Below are 15,772 nucleotides of genomic sequence, written 5' to 3' on the forward strand. Positions count from 1 at the left end.
TTGTTAGTTACCAAGTACAGAAAATCTTTTATTAAAAATATGTGTTTGTAAAAGTGAACTTGGACTTTTGTTCTGTACTCTTCTACTCCATTTCTAAAAGTTAGCTATGTATGCTGGGGTTTCAATTTAGAAGACTATGGGGATTACCATGAGAAACACTGATGCAGATGAACAGGTAAATTAATTAAAATCTCAGCTCATATATGAAATATAAATATAAACTGACAATGCACAACTCCAAAGTACTTTGACCTGAGCTTAGAACATACTATTATTTTAGTCCAGATTTTTGGCAAAATGATTGCAGCTTTCTGTTATGTTTAAGCACTTGAGAAATGTATAAAGATACGGTCTGTGCTTTTGACGTTGAGGTTTTTGAAACATTTTGTCTGTTTCTCATTTAGAAGATGACACAATGAAACTCATTGTAGCTTCTGCTTTTTAACTAGAATGAAGGTGAATTCCTTGTTTAAACAATAATGTAGATTTAATACTCTGAAAAAGACCCTTGTGGCTGGTGTGGCTAAACCTTAAGGCACTACTCCTCAAAGAGGTATCAGGGTAAACAAGTAAAAAAGTAAACATAGTAAAAGCTGCAGAAGTAACCCACTTACACCAGCTATGTCAGAGTCAAAAAATAACTAGGCCAGAGAGAATAAATACATTTGCAAACCCTCTGAATGAAAAACTAAATCACTAGAGAAATTTTAACGCTGCCAATCTGAGAAACACTTTTACGTATGAGTTTCTTCTGTTTTCTGTCTGACATTTAAAATGACATTCAAAGGCATCATTCACAATCAAACATGTTTTTTTCTGAAGTTCATGTTCTGTAGGCAGACAATGTGAACTTGAAAATGTGCAAAAGTTTGGAAATTTTAAATTCAGCTATTTGTCTGGGTAGTACATAGCCCTCCAACACATGTGCTTCCTTAAGTCATTTCATTTAAGTCAGAGTTATCAACAACACGACTTAGCATTTCTCTTCCTGCATTGATGAAAAGATGTTCGTCATATTTTTCATGTGATGCACTGGAATGTCTTTGCAATAAAAAATTTTGAACAAGTGAAGTGGCTCGTCAGAGATTAAGCAGACACTTAAAAAGAATATTTGTTCACATAGCTCAAGCTTTACAGCTGTGATTTTCTAAAGCAGAATATTCTTCTCAAGTGTACACCGCCTTGTGATGCCTTATTTATAGCTTATAAGAAGAAAATACATTTGAAACGAAAACCAAAGCCACAGACCAGAAATATTTTCTCGTGGGAGGAAGGTTACCCTATTTAGCATAATGTAAGCCATTGCGTCTTTAGATAATTTTGCAATTGGTTTGAATACTTTGTTAGGGTTATTTGGTTTACTCATAAGTCATGGACCATGTGATAGGTTGTTAGGCTGGAACAGGTGGTACATGACAGGGACGCACCCTAGTATACCCTGAGGGCCAAAGCAAAAGAAAGGGAAACAGACCCTTACACTAGCAGTGACATTACATAGCGTCATGCCAATGCATGTGAAAGGATTGCCTTGAAACTGTAGATGTACAAGAACAGGGCAACAGGGATGGACACTTTCACAGGAGAAAGAGTTGTGACCTGAGGTGAAATTTTCAATTTTCCCTAGGCAGTATTGGGCAAGTGACCCAGCATCCAATTTTTGTAAAGGCAGAAGACAAAAGGAAGGTCAGCAGAAGACAAAGGACTGCACAGGTCCTGATTCAAGAGTGGGACCATGTTGCACTTTTAAATGTGAGGTTCAGGGACAGGAGGCTGGTCTTTACCCACTAGTCGATTATATAGGAACACATGGTCCTTGAGTGAAAGGCAAAATAAGCACATGACCCTTATAAGTAAGGTAGTTCAGAAACTTCCAAAAAGGCCTGTCCTCTGAGGACCTAGGAGCGCAATAATCTCAGGAACCCAGAGCATACTTAATGGCTCCATGTGAGTGGTTGCTCACAGAGTCCCGAATCAGGCACAGTACCTGCTTTGTGAGGGAACATCAGTTATGGCACTACAGCAATGCGATTCCCCGAGGGTGATCCAGCTTGCAGGATCCTCATTGTTGAGGACTTCAGTGGCTGGACCAGGCCAGGGGATACCCACGTAACCCCTAGTAGCGGCAGATACAGGGTCATTTCCGGAGGGTGGGACTCGACCGTGTGTCTTCCTGGGTGATTACCAACCAGGATACTGAGCGGTTTCGTTGTGTGGTGGGTGCTGCAACGGGCTGTACAACTGCATCCTCCCCAACCTGACCTGACCTGACCTGGCTCCATTTCAGGCACCCCTGATGCAGGCTCAACAGCAGAAACACTGTGTTTCTGACTTTAATTTGTTAGCAGAGGATTACCCTTGCACTTTGTTTCAAATGTTGTACATTAGGCCACCCCCCACCACCACTCTCATCACTAAATGCTTAAAAGTTATTTTTCTTCTCCTAATTGTTATTACATTTTCTTTCAGGTCATTTGTGACAAAATATTCCGGCACTGGTTTTCACCCAGTCTCATTGACGCAAAAGCTAACCTTCCCCTTCAAGTCCAGCTGCAACAAGCAGTGCAAAGATGTGCAGAACCACTGGACAGTGACCAGGAACAGAAAAGACTCTTCTCTGAGCTGTACAAGCTGCTGCAGACCAGCGAGAGACAACTGCATGAATGAATTCTAGAAGACAATTCATTTGGGCTGTAAAGCATCACCGTCGTTATTTACCCTATCATTTTATTCTTGATAACAAATTAATTTTTTTGGTCTTGAATAAATTTGTTAAAACTAATACCAGTCATTATAATACTGACCTTGCATAATGAATTTTAACCCCTCATGCATTCTTACCTGTGTATGTAGCATATCGATTTGTTGTTGTGACTTGTAGGGATGCTCATGACACATTCCTAGAATAACTTGAAGGTGACCAAAATAAATAAAAATAGTAATTTAAAAAATTTGAACAGTCAACTGGTGTTTTCAGTTTCATGTTTCTCTCCTACCACTCCTCTCATTCTGTTACTCCTTTGGCTTCCTATTGCTGCAAGGATCCAGCTCAAAACCTTCGCTGCCTGTCTGCTGACCATTCCTCCTCTTGTCAGACATGCCAAGACTGGACAATGCCCCTCTATCCTTGCTCCAAAGTTGTGAAATGATCTCTCTTTATCTATTTATTTGGCATCTAATTTACTTGTGTTTAGGCATCTTTTGAAAACACATCTTTTTATTAAATATTTTGGACCTGCTTAGTTTCTCTCCTACACTGTAGCTGCTTCTGAAATGACAAAGGGTTTAGAATACTGTAGTACTGCAGCTTTCAGCATAGTAATATAATTGTTCTAATTTGTTTTTTATCTTGTCCTCTGTTACTTTTGATGCTTGCATCTTCATTCCTGCATGATTATAACTTGCTTTTTAAGTTGCCTTGCCCCTTTCCATCACATGGGATACATGGTGAAATTTCCAACAACAAACATGTTATAACACTCTCCCTCTCACCTCCAGCACATCTGTCAGTCTGCAATCCCTCCCTCCAATTTGACCAAAGCACTTTAGTTGGAAGGCCTTTTAAACGCAGGCAGGAAACCATGTCCTGGTAAGCCCTGGAAATCATTTCTAGTATCAGGCATTTGCTTGGAAACACTTGAGTCTTTCTTCAAGTTCCCCTTAATAGCCCCTGGACCCCAACCCTCCTCTAAAGACAGAGGCAACCCACAGGTTAGACACCCACTATTATAGGACAGGGGATCTTAAACATTTTAATTAGAGGGCTCAAATAAGAAAACTGATACCATACTGGGACCAAAGATGCAGCTTACTGTCATAATGACAGTGGAACCATAAATAGATAGCTAACAATGGCCATATAATAAAAAAAACAGTAGATGTTTTTGTTTCTTTTCAAGTATCTCTCTCATGTGAATATTACTAAAAGAGAAAAGTGGAATGCAAACATATTGTTAAGAAAACAATAATTATTATTCAAAACAGGAAATAAAATCCTGAGGTAAAGTGCACCACTATCAGTATAAATGCTTAGAGAAAGATTAGTAAATCAGCAATAAATTGATAAAAATATTTCTTCAAAAACTAGTATGAATGATCAATTCACATTGTCATCTGATTTATAGTGCCAAATAAGGAATAAAATAATTAAGAAAATAATTAATACAGTTGTCTTAAATTACATTTTTTTAAATAATAATTTTCAAATGTGCTCCACCATTAATATAAAAATAAAAGAGTTTCCAAATACTTCAACATATCCCAGTTTTATTTTAACAGTTTTTATTAATCTGAGTCTGCGGTGGGTTGGCACCCTGCCCAGGATTGGTTCCTGCCTTGTGCCCTGTGTTGGCTGGGATTGGCTCCAGCAGACCCCCATGACCCTGTGTTCGGATTCAGCGGGTTGGAAAATAGATGGATGGATTAATTTGAGTAAAAAGTTGCTAAAATATTCCTAAAAAATGCATACACTATTTGTTTATATGATTGTTAGACCGGGTTTATACTTTACGCGATGCGACGCATGCTCAAGCGGAGGCTCCTGCTACGCAAGCGTTGTACTGTTTATACTTGTGCTCGTACTTTATGTAAATCTGGAAGAATCCACCAGGTGGCAGTGTGAGATATTATCACGGTGAGAACAGGTTCAGCTTCGCTGTATTGCGAATTGCCTGAAACACCCATTAAATTCCGATGACACCTTACCGCAATATCTCTGAAAAGGATGTTTAATGATTAAATCCATCAATCCAGGGATGTGTCCATTCCAGCAAGTGTTGAGCACAAGGCAGGAACAATCCCTAGACGGGGCATCAGCTCATCGCAAGGTGAATACAAGCACTCACATACATCATACGTCATTTTAGAGTCACCAAATCTTTGGAAGGAAACCGGAGCATACTGTGGAAACCCAGCAGGAAAACATGCAAACTCTGGGCAGGGAACACCAGCGACGTCACTCTCTGCAAGACAGCAGTGCTACTGCACTGCCACCGTGTCACCCCCATTTGTGTAATTATTAACGGTATTCATTATTTAAACAAAATTAACAATTTATCTGTAAAATGTAACATACATACGCTAATGCATTTCATCATGAAAGTTATATCAAGTATAAATCTAAGGATTCTAAATGTGCAGAAAGTTGGAATATCATACATTTATTGTGTTCTGTGTGGTGATCTATTGCTGTTTGCCACTGCTGTCAGGTCAGGAGGAAGCCCCAGAAAAAAAAGACGGCACAAAGTATATGTGAGACTTTTAAAATGTATTGTGTCATTACGATTGGGAATATGCTTGAATATAAAAGCACCACGAATGCATCTGTATGTCGGCATTTTGTTTTACCACATCGAACCATTCATCAAACATCAAAGCGTGCACATCGATCTCGTAGGATCTGCATAGCAGCTTTCTGTCACATGTAGATAGTAAACAGAGACTCTGATGTCATATTCCAACTTTTATCACACTGTGCCCCTCGACTTTTAGCTGGTACTGCAACTCGCGCACTCATCGCGCTAATTTCTGAGGACCTGCTCAGAGGACACGTCAAATGAACACTGGGAACGTGTGGCAGCCATGATGTGTGCGCATACGTGTTCTGAGCGTGAAGTATAAACGAGCCCTTAGGATAAATCTTGATGACGAATTAGGTGAACAGCTTAGTTTGTAAGGTTTAATGCTACCGACTGTAACCTTTCTAAATGTCCAGTTTGTCTCAACTTTTAACCATATTCGGATATTCTTAAACACATCCTTCACGCGCACAGTATTTTGAAATGTATCGGACCACATTGAAATAGTGTTATTAGAAGGAATTCTGCTTTTCTGAGGCACGTTAAGCTTCATGCAATATTTTCTTTGCACCGCTACAACAGATTTAAATGCAGTGTATGGCATAACGGTGAACACGTGATAAGCATTAACCAGTTGTTCATGGCCATTGAAACTGATTTCTGTATACAATACTGCAGCGGCACTATATATACCACATGCTACTCATTCACCCTTCAGCTAACAAACTTTCCATTTAGTCCCTTCCCTCTTCTCTCTCCTTCTTATACGTGTCTTTGCTTGTCAGTCATCACAGTTGATTGTTTCACAGGATATGAGTGGAGGCAGTCATGGCATGGGAATATTTTTTTGTATTTTAATGCCATATAAACAAAGGCTGTCTATGATGTATAAAGGTGTTGTTTCACATACTTCCACAATAAATTTTATGGTAAAGAGAGGGCACTGTATCACTCAGCACTGAGTTCACACTTGGATGTACTCAGCCCACTTTAATACATAATCATGTGCCAACCCATCACAAACATGTCTGTGACCCCATAGTTTAAGAAACATAGTTATAGGCTGCAGGAATCCAGGTATACAATAATGAGACTCTCTGCTCCCTTCTAGTGTATGGGGGATATTTATGCCAGTTATACTGATACGAACTGACAGGTAAACAGCACCAGGAGATGCGCATAAGAAAAAAAAAAGGACAAGCCAGGAGATCACAGTTAGAACATGAAGCCAAGATGTGAGACAAAATCAAAGTGGAAAGATCAAGAAAGAGGTTTAAACTGAATGATACACACAAGAATATTTAGAGCAAGGCTTTTTGATAGCATTTTGGTATCCGATAAGGAAATGAACCCATAGCTGTCCTTTTATCCCATCCTGTTGATTAGTGGTTACGACTTCTGAGACTATGCCCCTAGAAATACAGGTACTCAAAACGGTGACAATAAGAACTAAGAAATAATAAGAAAATCAGACTCTGCTGCTGCATGAATAAAAGGTAAACTACCTGTTCCGGTTAGTAGAAATAGCCCAAATGTTGATAGAAATCTACGTTTTGTACCTAATACTTGTATGCAAAATTTGGTTGACATAAGTGAAAGCGTACTCAAGTCACCGTGTTTACATACATACACACACACACACAGACATAATTCCAAAAATTATATTTTCGGACTCAGGGAGATCTAAAATGTCGAGATTCATCAAAATCTAGAAATTTAATTTTTGGAGGATTCCAATAATTTCCCTATACTTCATATACAAGAAAGTCAGGGAGTTCTAAAATGTCAAGATTCATCAAAATTTCAACATCGAATTTTTGGATTGTAGTTCCAGTAAGAACTGTACGCTGCTATGCTAACAACAAGCCATGGATTACAAGTGACATCAAGGGCCATTTGAACCAGAAGAAAAGGGCTTTTAAAGGCGGTGATCAGCATGAGCTCAAGCGCTGAGCTGAGGAGACTTTGTGCCAGCAAAGCAGCGGGTCCGGATGGAGTATCGCCACGACTGCTGAAGGTCTGTGCATCGGAGTTGGGGATCCTCTACAGCGCATCTTCAACCTAAGCCTGGAACAGGGGAGAGTCCCGAGGCTTTGGAAAACATCTTGCATCACCCCAGTCCCAAAGGTATCACGTCCTAGTGAGCTGAATGACTTCCGGCCTGTTGCTCTGACATCACATGTGATGAAGACCATGGAGAGGCTGCTGCTTCACCACCTGAGGCCACAGGTTCAACACGCCCTCGACCCTCTGCAGTTTGCATATCAGGAGAAGGTGGGAGCGGAGGATGCCATCATCTATATGCTACATCGATCCCTCTCTCACTTGGACAGAGGCAGTGGTGCTGTAAGAATTATGTTTCTAGACTTCTCTAGCGCCTTCAACACAATCCAACCTCTGCTCCTTAGGGACAAGCTGACAGAGATGGGAGTAGATTCATACTTGGTGGCATGGATCGTGGACTATCTTAAAGACAGACCTCAGTATGTGCATCTTGGGAACTGCACGTCTGACATTGTGGTCAGCAACACAGGAGTGCCACAAGGGACTGTATTTTCTCCGATCCTGTTCAGCCTATATACATTGGACTTCCAACACAACTCAGAGTCCTGCCACATGCAAAAGTTCATTGATGATACTGCTATCGTGGGCTGCATCAGGAGTGGGCAGGAGGAGGAGTATAGAGAACTAATCAATGACTTTGTTAAATGGCAAAACCAAGGAGCTGGTGGTGGAAATTAGGAGGCCTAGACCCCTCATGGACCCCGTGATCATCAGAGGTGACTGTGTGCAGATGGTGCAGACCTATAAATACCTGGGAGTGCAGCTGGATGATAAATTAGACTGGACTGCCAATACTGATGCTCTGTGTAAGAAAGGACAGAGCCAGTTATACTTCCTTAGAAGGCTGGCGTCCTTCAACATCTGCAATAAAATGCTGCAGATGTTCTATCAGACGGTTGTGGCCAGCGCCCTCTTCTACGCGGTGGTGTGCTGGGGAGGCAGCATTATGAAGAAAGACGCCTCACGCCTGGACAAACTGGTGAGGAAGGCAGGCTCTATTGTTGGCATGGAGCTGGACAGTTTGACATCTGTGGCAGAGCGACGGGCGCTCAGCAGGCTCCTATCAATTATGGAAAATCCACTGCATCCATTAAACAGTGTCATCTCCAGATAGAAGAGCAGCTTCAGCGACAGACTGCTGTCACTGTCCTGCTCCACTGACAGACTGAGGAGATCGTTCCTCCCCCAAACTATGTGACTCTTCAATTCCACCCGGGGGGGGGGGTAAACGTTAACATTATACAAAGTTATTGTCTGTTTTTACCTGCATTATTATCAATCTTTAATTTAATATTGTTTTTTGTATCAGTAAGGTGCTGCTGGAGTATGTGAATTTCCCCTTGGGATTAATAAAGTATCTATCTATCTATCTATCTATCTATCTATCTATCTATCTATCTATCTATCTATCTATCTATCTATCTATCTATCTATCTATCTACTTTCCCTATACTTCGTATACGAGAAAGTAATAATAATATTTACTAGTCAGCAAAAAATGTAACAAAAAATGGAATTTGAGTCATGGATGAATCCCTTGTTATACTATAACTAAAATGATCACAAATGGGCAGCGGGAGCAAAACAGCAAACAGTACAGTTTTACTAGCTGATGCACTTCTAATAATAATAATAATTCTTTACATTTATATAGCACTTTTCTCACTACTCAAAGCTCTCTCCACACAGGGAGGACCCGGGAAGCGAACCCACAATCTCCTTACTGCAAAGCAGAAGCACTACCACTACGCCACCAGTGTGAAAAGCAGTCTTTTTATGTCATTAATAAGCAAATAAATAAATTAAATTTTCCAGTAATAAATACATAAACAGAAAAAAGTGTAGTCATGTTCTTGGAAGATCACCTATTGTACTTTAACCGACCTCTACTACCAAGCACACAGTCATTCTTCAAACAATAAGAGAACACAGGGCAAAGGACAAAGAGGATAGGAAAAAAGCATGTCACCTCTCTTGCCAAGCTGTGGGCATTTACATAGGGTGGGAGCTGTGGGGTTGGGATAGGAATTTTGACAACACATAAAGCATGTCAAAGAGGCAAGATTGAGCTTTGGAATGATGCTAAAATACTCCTGGGTGTTTAAGGAAACCATGCATATGAGAAGAGTGGTCATGAAGCAAAATGAAAAGGGTATTTGTTTGAGTTTTAAAATTCTTTTAAACGGAATACACCACCCAAAAATATTTTTTTAATATGTTACTTACATTGACTCTTTTTTTTAAATTTTTACTTACATTTTATTTCTTTCTAACAATTATGTATTTTTTCATTGTGATGTGTTGTCACAAAGTGTGATGTCCCACGTCCTCAGGCCAGGATGCGTTACACTCTGGAGCACCAGTGAAATAAAAATTTACACAGGCAACTTCAATAGTAGCGAACATCAAAATATCTTTTATTAAAACAAGTTCAGTCTTTCAATAGTGTTAATGTTGGATCTTAAACATTATAAAACTAAAAAGAAGATAAAATCTCTTAAAATCCTAAACCCAACTCTTATTCCTTAAAATTGGCAGGAATCCACATCAACACTTTCCTTTGATCAGTGGCACACCTCCACTCCCTCGTTATACTTGGGGGCCTTATCAAAAATGCTCATCTGATTATCTTCTTTTCTGTCAAAGCCTTTACCGTATTCTTCACATTCAAAGATTCTCAGACAACCATCATTCCCTCCTGAATTGGTTTGCAGCACTCAAGCTTCCCTGCTCATTCTCAGTCTGCTCAGCAGGTTTAAGGAATAAGAATAGATGCCAAAGCATTTCTTTACTGCATACATACATATCCCTATCCGTGTGTCATTAAGGCATTAAATACTGTAAGACTCCCAGCTAAGTCTTCAGTTGTAGCTTAGCTGACCAGTAATCAGGAAAATAAATTACTCTACAAGCAGTTCCCACAAGCACACCACTGATGCAATCATTCCCATGGTCAATCTCATGCGGCCATGTGCAACACTAATTTTGCTGACCAGGCTGAAGGCTCTACGCATCCATTTGTTGATGCACTGGTCTTCTGAACCCCACACACAGCCTGCTAGAACCTCATATCCATGTGCACCCCTATGTTATTTATTCTATTCCTCATCCAAAATCTTGCTGACATCTAACAAATTTGCTTTTTCAGTACAGTCATTTAGTGTGTTCTGTGTGTGACTTCATTCATGCTGTGGACAGCTGCTTTGTGCCATTGCTACCAAGTGATTGGACGTCTGACATTGTGGTATTAACTTATTTAAAGATGATGACACACTGACACTGTTTCAGTAATCTAAGTATTAAATCAAGGAATCTTCGTAAATGTTTTCTTTTCATTAGTGTTAGATGTAGCTAAAAGTTGTTACTGAGGGGGTTGTAGTGTTAGGACCTTTTTGCCTGTTACTTTGACCTTGATACCTCATTATAATTTCTGATTTGGTGGCTGTGGGAATTTCTTGTTCTTCAGTTGCTCACGTTCTGTTAGTTAAAAGGCTATGGTGTCAAATCTCCTTCTTTTCCATTTGCTGGTCCTTTTTTTGAGCATGTAGATTTCAGCCACAAATTCTTAAAAGGAACAGAATGTTGTTGACTCTGGATGGGCGATACACATAATGAACTGACTAAACACCTATGTTTCATGGTGGGATTAGTATGTGCATTACAAATATAACAAGGGAAAGCAATTTATTTATTGCGTAACTGATCAACTAGTACTGGCTACTTGTAGTTCCCCTCATTGTGATTTTGTCCTAATTTCATTAAGAATATTTTGTTCTGGGTGGCACAGTGGTAGCGCTGCTGCCTCGCAGTTAGGAGACCCGGGTTCACTTCCCGGGTCCTCCCTGCATGGAGTTTGCATGTTCTCCCCGTGTCTGCGTGGGTTTCCTCCGGGCGCTCCGGTTTCCTCCCACAGTCCAAAGACATGCAGGTTAGGTGGACTGGCGATTCTAAATTGGCCGTAGTGTGTGCTTGGTGTTTGTGTGTGTCCTGCGGTTGGTTGGCACCCTGCCCAGGATTGGTTCCTGCCTTGTGCCCTGTGTTGGCTGGGATTGGCTCCAGCAGACCCCCGTGACCCTGTGTTTGGATTCAGCGGGTTGGAAAATGGATAGATGGATGGATATTTTGTTCCTCATCCCCCACAAGGAGTTTGATTTAAGAAGGGAATGTAAAAGCACCACATACTCAAATGATTAAAACATTTTAGATATTCTGCTGAGGGTATCATTGAATGGCAATGAACTCAGAAAAAACTGTCATACAACTACAGTATATACAGAAGAGAAAGCATTTAATATAAATGTGGAGGAGTTATGAACACAGGGAGGGAGAAACTAAAAGCTATTCATGGAATAACAAATGAAACCATAACTTGCAGGTGGACTTAATCATCCACTTGTCCTTGTCAAAAACAATTTATATCCTCATGTTTCCCTCTCTTTAATTTCTGACTGTTCTGAATGTTTGCCCCCGATTACATAATGAAAACATGTTCTACATATTAATTTTTGCTTAGTCCTGAGCTCAGATCTAAGATGAATACCAAAGTAGCTTTCAAAATTAGCAGCTTCCTTACAAGTTTAAAATCATGCCTACCATTTTGCCTATTAGCCCAGGAACATGTTGCACTCCTATTCCATGGTTTAATATTCCAGACAAAAATAAATGCTCCTTTAGCATTTAGTGGTTACTGCTATTGCCACACAGCTCCAGGATTTTGATTTCAAAGCCAGGCTTGGTCACTGCCTAAGTAAGATTTGCATGTTTTCTCTGTGCTTATTTATCTGTATTATCGTGTTTCTCTCACATCCCGAAGATTTTTAGGTAAGGCTGATTGGCTGATCAGTGTTTGCCAGTGTGCCCTGCAATAGGAAGATCCTGCTCCATGCTACCAGGATAAACTTGTACACGCGAGTGCAGTTGAAGGTGTGGGAATGGTAGTTATAGTGAGGATTAGAGGGGTGTAGCAGAAATTCAGGGGACTGTCCACCATTGTGATTTCTAAGGGAGCATCTCTGACACTGCAGGGAAAAGTTTATAAAAGCTAAGTGAGAAGCAATGTGCTGTATTTGAGTGAGACATGAGTGATGAGATGAGAACATAGCTAGTGACAATGGAGATGAGAAGACTCTGACGGGTGTGTAAAGCAGTAAAAGAAGACAAATGCTAAGATTAGAGAAAGACTTGGTATGGATGTGATAGGTGCTGTGCTGAAGATAAATGGATGGAGGGATTTTACACTTGAAAAGCCTACATACATAACCAGGTTTTGCCTCGAGAAAATCTACAGTATAGAATTGTTGTTTTATGCTGAATTTAATACTTTCAAGCACATTAACTTCATTCTGTGTAAAACAGTGTTTTTTTTAAATGATATAACTTTTAATAATTTTATTTTGGCCAAATTCTGTAGTGCTATATTTTCCATTGACGATTAAAAGACACTATTCCAGCAGTTGGACACTGTTTAAAAAGAAAATAAATTTGGTCTGAAATGATTCACTGGCAAGAATTTACAGTAATCCCATGATTTACTTTCTGTCTTTCATATAACTGAACAAAAGCTATTTACACAAACTAATACATGTGTATTGATTCGCTTGTGTAATCTGTTATTAAATCATCTGAGTGTTCTGAATGAACCACTGCAATATACAGCCAGTGAAGAATTTCTGATTTTTTGCAGTTTAATTTTAAGATCATCTATCACTGTTGTTGTGTCTACTTTATTGTACTGAATGCCCCCCACCATATCTGCTTATATTCCCCTTGTATTTCTTTGCTAGGACAACAAGGAACTTTTGGAAACAACAAAAAAAAAGAAGTCAGAAATCTCACATATTAGATTTGGCATTTACTTGTTCTTTTTTTTCTTTAGAAGTACAGCACTTTATATTCCTCTGCAAATTTTGGAAAAAGTGAGAAATCCAGCTGTGCCTTCATTTTGAAATGAAGAGACATCTATGACAGATCGTCAGTTATACTCAACTTACTAACACATTCCAGATGATCTTGGAAAAAAACAGTAATGTAAAACCCCACCAGATTCCTGTTCAATCATCATTTTTTGAAGCAGTTTTAAAACGAATGGGAAAAATAAAGACGTGTTGAATCCTTACAGTGAATATTTTGACTTAAAAGCTTAGAGAAGAAAAATATTGAATCAAAAATATTTAGATAAAGTTTTAAACATGCCTGCGCAAACGTGTTCGATGCATTAAGTTGAAAAACCTTTGGCAATTTATACCATGTCACAATTCAAGCAAGATAGATTAAACCAGTGAGAACCTGGATTATTCTTTAAGGAGTAATACTGTATATGCAGCAAGAAATTAATGAAATGATTAGATTCTAATCATTGCACACTAAGAGTGAAATGTGCACTTACTGCAAACATTGAGGGCAGTTCATCTGTTACTGAACCTGCGCCATTCAATTCAGAGCTTTGGAGGGTTGATGCTATTCCGATCGCAATGAGCACAAGGCAGGAACCAACCCTAGACTTGCTCACAAACACACTTTGCCAATTTAGAATCAGCCATTACCTAACATACACATGTTTTTAGGATACAGGATTAAAGCTGAAGTATCCATCCATCCATTTATCCATTTTCTACCGCTTGTCTGAGTCCCGGTCTCAGGGGCAGAAGTCTAAGCAATGATGCCCAGACATCCCTTTTTCCCGCCAACTCCTCTAACTTCTCCAGGAGGCATACCCAGGCCAGCCAAGAGATATAATATTTCCAGTGTGTCTTGGGTTCTGCTCCAAGGTCTCCTCCATGCCCAAAACACTTCCCCAGGGTGTCATTCAGGAAGCATCCTAATCAGATGCCTGAACCATCTCAAATGACTCCTTTGAATGCATAGGAGCAGTGGCTCTATATTGAGCTCCTCCCGAAATGTCTGCATTTCTCATCCTATCTCTAAGGCTTAGCCCAGATAGCTTGTGAAGGAAACTCACTTCTGCCACTTGCATCTGCAATCCAGTATTTTTTTTGTCACTACCCAAAGCTCATGTCCACAAAATGTAGATGAACTAGTAAATTTAGAGATTCACATTCATCTCAGCTCTGTCTTCACCACAACTGATCTTTACAATGTCCACATAAGAGATGACGCTGTTTCAGTCTGCCTGTCAACCTCCGCTTCCTTCAACCCTCACTCATTAACAAGCTGCCAAGATATTTAAACTCCTTTGCCTGAGGCAGTACCCTATCCCCATCCCCATCCCCAAAAGAGCACTACACCCTTTTTTGACTGAGAACCATGACCTCGGACTTGGAAGTCCTGATCCTAGCTGCTTCACACTCGGCTTCAAACCACCCCAGTGTGTATCTAAGGTCACAGCCTGATGACGCTAACAGGTCCACATCATTTATAAAAAACGGAGATGCGATTCCGAGGGCCCTAAACTGAACCTGTCCTCCAATCCTTGGCTGTGCCTAGAAGTTTGACTTACTGCCAGTGTACAGTCGTAGCCAAAGGTTTTAAGAATGACACAAGTATTAGTTTTCACAAAGTTTGCTGCTTCAGTGTTTTTAGATCTTTTTCTCAGGTGTTTCTATGGTATACTGAAGTATAATTACAAGCATTTCATAGGTTTCAAAGGCTTTTATTGACAATTACATTAAGTTTATGCAAAGAGTCAATATTTGCAGTGTTGGCCCTTCTTTTTCAAGACCTCTGTAATTCGCCCTGGCATGCTGTGAAGCAACTTCTGGGCCAAAATGTGTCTGATGGCAGCCCATTCTTGCATAATCAATGCTTGGAGGTTGTCAGAATGTTTGGGTTTTTGTATGTCCACCTGCCTTTTGAGGATTGACCACAAGTTCTCAATGGGATTAAGGTCTGGCCATGGACCCAAAAGTTCAATGTTTTGTTCCCCAAGCCACTTAGTTATCACTTTTGCCTTATGGCACGGTGCTCCATCATGCTAGAAAAGGCATTGTTCGTCACCAAAACTGTTCTTGGATGGCTTGGAGAAGTTGCTCTCGGAGGATATTTTACACTACACCAGCAATGTGAACCAAGGATTTGCTCCAGTTGTGCAGGTACTGAATAGTCCTCAATAGCTGGCACTGAACCATACACCAAAAGCAACCCCAACAGGACCCCTTGAGGGACACAGCCTTATGCCTTTTTCAAGTTCACAAAACACATGTAGACTGGTTGGGTATACTCCCACAAACCCTCCAGAATCCTTGTGAGGGTAAAAAGCTGTTCCACTGTTCTACACCTGGAACAAAATCTGCAGTGTTCAATGCTTGCCCAACAGCTGATTCCATCTTTCAAAAACCCTGGCAAAAGCAGAAGTATCAGGGAAAAAAGCCAACACAAGATGAACCTGAAAAGTAATTATTTCACACCTGTACTTTTATAGATTGCCTATGTTTTGTGTCAGTACTCTAACATCCAAT

The 15,772-nt window shown here is 40.1% G+C and overlaps 1 protein-coding gene across 1 annotated transcript in view; it reads left to right on the top strand.

Annotated features, from left to right (window-relative positions):
• Positions 1 to 2,954, top strand: part of dipk1c (divergent protein kinase domain 1C) — a 95,299-nt gene extending 92,345 nt beyond the window's left edge. The window contains exon 4 of the mRNA XM_028803783.2: positions 2,467 to 2,954. Coding sequence (XP_028659616.2) covers positions 2,467 to 2,664 — 198 coding nt within the window. The 3' untranslated portion in view covers positions 2,665 to 2,954. The remainder of the gene's footprint in view (positions 1 to 2,466) is intronic.
• The last annotated feature ends 12,818 nt before the right edge of the window (positions 2,955 to 15,772 follow it).

The sequence above is a fragment of the Erpetoichthys calabaricus genome, chromosome 6 (assembly GCF_900747795.2).
Source record: "Erpetoichthys calabaricus chromosome 6, fErpCal1.3, whole genome shotgun sequence".
Lineage (NCBI taxonomy): Eukaryota > Metazoa > Chordata > Cladistia > Polypteriformes > Polypteridae > Erpetoichthys > Erpetoichthys calabaricus.